General features: G+C 38.8%; 1 protein-coding gene across 1 annotated transcript in view; it reads left to right on the plus strand.

The window, feature by feature from the left end:
* Positions 270-5,230, plus strand: part of LOC109848996 (dnaJ homolog subfamily B member 13-like) — a 12,784-nt gene continuing 7,823 nt past the window's right edge. The window contains exons 1-2 of the mRNA XM_020418758.1: positions 270-547; positions 623-1,032. Of these exons, the coding sequence (XP_020274347.1) occupies positions 383-547; positions 623-1,032 (575 nt within the window). The 5' untranslated portion in view covers positions 270-382. The remainder of the gene's footprint in view (positions 548-622; positions 1,033-5,230) is intronic.

The raw sequence follows: 5,230 nt of genomic DNA on the forward strand, positions 1-5,230 counted from the left end.
AGCTTGGTATCATGTCAGTGAAAATAATATGACAATTTAAATTAGCTTCAAATTATATTTATTTTCTATCAATTCAAATATCAACATGAAAATTTAAATTGGGTGTAGCTCATTTAAACAAACGTCAAAGAAAATAAATAATCGTAATATTAAAGTTTAGAGACAAAAGTGAGCATAAGCTATTAAAATGGATTAACCATGTGCATTGTACGTGTATAAATCCTAGTAAATTTAAAAAAGGGTTTTTTTTTTTTAATTTGTCCTTTTTTCTTCATCAACAAAAAATCCTTGCAACGCGAAAAAGGAGAGCGGAAAAAGAAAAGAAAAAAAAACCCCCAAAAAGAAGCGATTTTGATCAAAGAGAAGGTAAAAAGAGAAAGCCATGGCGATCGACTACTACAAGCTCCTTCAAGTCCATCGAAGCGCTAGCGACGACGACCTCAAGAAATCCTACCGCAAGCTTGCCATGAAGTGGCACCCCGACAAAAACCCTAACAATAAGAAGGAGGCCGAGGCCAAATTCAAACAAATATCTGAAGCTTACGATGTAAGCCGCCCTCAAAATCCAATCTTTTTATCCTAAACCCTTAACTAAAACCCTAGCTTTTGTGTTGATTTTTAGGTCTTGAGCGACCCCGATAAGCGAGCAATCTACGATCAGTACGGCGAAGAGGGCCTCAAAGGAGAGGTCCCTCCTCATGGTTCAGGATCGGGGCCGGGCGATTTTAGGTTCAATCCTCGTAGCGCAGATGACATTTTCTCGGAGATTTTTGGGGGAAGTGGTGCTTTTGGGGGAATGGGACACTCTGGTGGTCCCCCAATGGGTGGGGCCCAGTTCTCAAGGGGTTTTTTTGGGGATAGCATATTTTCTGCTTTTGGTGGTGCTAGAGGAGGAGGAGGAGAACCGGCTGCTGCTAGTGCGCCGAGGAAAGCGCCGCGGATTGAGAGGACATTGGTTTGTAGCCTGGAGGATTTGTATAAGGGGACTTCGAAGAAGATGAAGATCTCGAGGGATGTCATTGATTCTATTGGGTGAGTTTGAATTGCTTATTTGGTTATTGGTTTTGTTGAAGTAATTGTTTTTATTTGTTAATTTTGTTCAGTTGCTAACTTAAATTGTAGCCTTTATTTTTTGGGATGTTAGATATCTTATATACAGAAAAAATGGTCATACATAGAGTTGACTTTGTGTAGTCAATTATACTTGGGATGTTAGGCACAAAGGATAAAATGGCAAGATGTTACTAAAATATTCTATTTGAGACCATCATAATGGATTTCAAACAATTTTTCATCAAGAAGATGTTCCATTTGTTCTAAGTGTGAAGACAAGGTAACAATTTCAGAAACTTATGTTTGTTGAACCATATAGAGAATGTTATTAGGAAAAAGGAAATTCAAACATAGGTATGAAAACTTTTATTTGCCTAAGAAAACATGCCTTGCAAATGAGATTTAAGCATGGGTATATGTTCTATGAGGTGGTTCTTATGAATGAAGTGGCCAGAATAAACGATTAGGATATAGATTTTGGCCTCATGACTTGTGAGAGTTGAAATAGGAATGCCATGTCAGTCTTAAGGCACTGCTTTTATGGGTTGAGACAATCTACTTTCAATCTGGAAGCAATCCCATTACAATATGCCAATGTTACAGAATGCGCTAGGTGGGCTAGGCATTTGAGTCGGGGCCTAGCGCCTAGGCGGCGCCTAGGCATTTACATATTTTTAAATTTATTTAATTATGATAATTTACAAAAATATGTATTAAGTTCATATAAAATTGTAAAAAAACATAAATAACAATTTTAGATCGATAACATTGAACAATTAGTAAAATTAAACTAAAATTGAACAAGATTAAACTAAAATTAACTAAAATTAGACAAATTAGCTAAATTAAACTAAATTGAACAAGATTAACTATGAGGGAAGAGGTGGATGAGGCGGCGACAGGAGAGGTGGGTGTTGACGGCTGCGGAAGGAGGCGAGGAGGCAGCGGGAAGAGTATGTTTTTCGAATCGATAGTAATCTGACGATGATTTTCAACAGCTCCCCATGTTTACGATAGTAACACGAGATACACACCTGAGCCCAGAAAGAACTAACACGCAGATTTGCAAATTGGAGCTGCTACATCTTGTTACTCTATGTATGTATGATATATATATAATGCATATAGTGTATATATATACATTATATATATACTATATATATGAGGCAGTGAAATGGAGAACATGTACCAAGTTGGTTAAGAATCAACTGGTAGTGATTGACCTAATCTTGGCCTCCTAAACATCAGCACCTTCAAGATAAACATTGGTACCAAGTTGTTTAAAACGAACTTGGTAGTAGATGGTGACCTAATCTTGTCCCTACAAATCACACCTACAAAGATAGATGCCTCAACCACCCTTCCCATCACACGTCCAACTGTAGATGTTTGTAGGGACAAGAATTAGCCACATCATCTACCAAGTTGCTAGGAGCCACTGGTAACCGAAGTTTCTCGCCATCTCTCTCTCTCTCCTCTCTCTCCATCTCATCTCTCAGGTCAGGATCCTCTTCTCTCTCTCTTTCTATATATATATATACTAATATATAAATATAAGTAATAGATTAAAGCTCCTATAAACCTTAGTGATAGAAATATTTCCAAACACCAAGTTTTTATTCTATGTAGGATTGCGCTTTGAGATTTGTGCAGAACATATAATGGACTTGAGATGTGTGCATTGATTCTGCATCACCATGCTAAACAGCAAAACTCAAAACAAAATCTAATGGATAGAAAAAGTTGGTTGAGCAAAGGTCCTTTCTGTCCACTCAAGTTTATAGGAGTTTTACTCTTAGTATACACACACAAGTACAAATGAACAAATACACCCTCAGAGAAAAAGGATGGAAAAAATCAAATGCCCTTCTCTTCATTAAGCATTGTTTCATCCAGGGTTTTATGCCAATACTTGGTTAACATATGGTTAATTTTATCCTTTCAAGCCGCAGCAAAGCTATGATAAAGGAGAATGGTCAATTTAAACGTTGAATGCCAAAGGCTAAATCAGACATCCGTGTAACTCCATGAAACTAAGCTTTTTTTTTGTGGGGGGGGGAGTGTTTGGGGGGGGGGAAGTTTGGGGTAACTAAAGTAGTGTAAGATCAAAAGAGAAACCAAAAATCATTCAACGTCTCTGCTAAGGCTTCACCGGAGTTAGGAGTGGACTTCTTTTGTAAATAAATAATATAAACAATAGAAGGGAAATTAAAGAAACAAGAAGGAAAACAAAAGTTAGAAAAAGAAATTGGGGGAGTGGATGGAGTGAAAAGCTCTTTGTTTCCATGGTGGTTGCGCTTAGTAACAATATGAGAGCGCAGTGCAGGGCAGGAAGTTTCATATTAGATATTGGATTCTGCCACAAAAAAATTAGAAAATCTCCAGTGCTACAATGAAATTCCGTGTTCCTCCAAGAAGTTGCAAATGTCTATTTAAACCATGATGAAATATTTCTAATAAGTACGTCATATAGGTCCATAAACGACAGATTACTTTGTAAGACAATCTGGATCGGCTTAAAACCACTTAATCTTTTTGTATAGACTATTACTTTACTATGGGAATGAGTATTTGAAGAGGAAAATTCTTTTGTCCAGCAAACGATTAAATTCTTGCTATGGCAAACAAAAATAGCTTCTATTATTTACTTTAATTGCCATTAAAATACAAAACAGCAAACACATAGTGCCTAGTTCCTACAACATGAGCAAGAAAGATGAAAGAAACAGCAAGCAGGACATAAGCCAAAACATGCTAATAAGTCCCAAGTGTTCTAAAAAGCGGCCTACACGGACGTATACGCGTCCCCAAGGCGTACGGAGCAATACCGCCCTAGTTTGGGGCCTTTGGCTTGAGCTGCCTAACTAGCAATGGTCCGCCTAGGCGGCGGCCGCCTAGCTTTTTTTAAACAATCAAAAAAAAAGCCGCAAGATCATTAAGCCCAGCCCCAAAATAAACACAACATGAGACCCATAACCCAAAACCTGACCCGCTTACACTTTAAAATCCTAACTAAGCCATATCTCCTTCTCTCTCTCGGTATCGCCACAGGCCAGCAGGCCAATTCAAATCCGCAAGCTCTCCTCGTTCATGCCTCGCCGCCCTCCGTCGCCCGCCATCCGCCCCTTCCTCCTCTCTCACTTTCCTCCCACAGTCGCCAACACCGCTGCACTATCTCTCTCTCTCTCTTCCTCTCTCCGTCTCTACTCGTCTCAGTCTCTCTCTCTTCTCTCGTGCTCCTCTCTCGAAGAGAGAGAGCTGCGGATTGATTTGGGCTGTGGCTGTGGGATACGAGAGAGAGAAGGAGATATGGCTTAGGTTAGGATTTTAAGTGAAGCGGGTCAGGTTGGGTATGGGTTCATGTTGTGTTTATTTTGGGCTGGGCTTAATGATCTTGGGCTTTTTTTTTATTGTTTAAAAAGCTAGGCGGCCGCCGCCTAGGCGGACCCATTGCCTAGATTAGGCGCTCAAGCCCAAAGGCCCCAAACTAGGCGGTAATTGCTCCGCCTACGCCTAGGGGACGCCTATACGTCCGTGTAGGCCGCTTTTTAGAACACTGGGATATACATGTTTGGCTTATGTCCCTGCTTCTGTTTCTTTCATCTTTCTTGCTCATGTTGCTAGGAACTAGGCACTATGCTGTTCTGTGTTTTGTATTAATGGAATAACGTAAATAATAAAGTATTTGTTGCCATAAGCAAGAAATTAATAGTTTATGCTGGAAAAAGATTTTCCTCTTCAAAATACATATTCCCAAGAAACTAATTTAGTCTATACAAAAAGATTAAGTGGTTTTAAGCGATCAGATGGTCTTACAAAGTAAATCTGTGTTTATGGACCTTATATGACGTACATTATTAGAAATATTTCATCATGGTTTAATAGAACATTTGCAACTTACTTGGAGGACACGGAATTTCTTGTAGCACATGGAGATTTTCTAATTTTTTTTGGAGAATCCAATATCTAATATGAAACTTCCTGCTGCACTGGTCTCATTTGTTACAGGCAACCACATGGAAACAAAGAAGCTTTTCACCTCCAATCCACTCCCCAATTTCTTTTCTAATTTTTGTTTTCCTCTTGTTTCTTTAATTTCCCTTTATGTTTATATTATTTATTTACAAAAAGAAGTCCACTCCATAAACTCGTGAAGCCTTAGCAGACTTGATGATTT

Source organism: Asparagus officinalis, chromosome 7, assembly GCF_001876935.1.
Source record: "Asparagus officinalis chromosome 7, Aspof.V1, whole genome shotgun sequence".
Classification (NCBI taxonomy): domain Eukaryota; kingdom Viridiplantae; phylum Streptophyta; class Magnoliopsida; order Asparagales; family Asparagaceae; genus Asparagus; species Asparagus officinalis.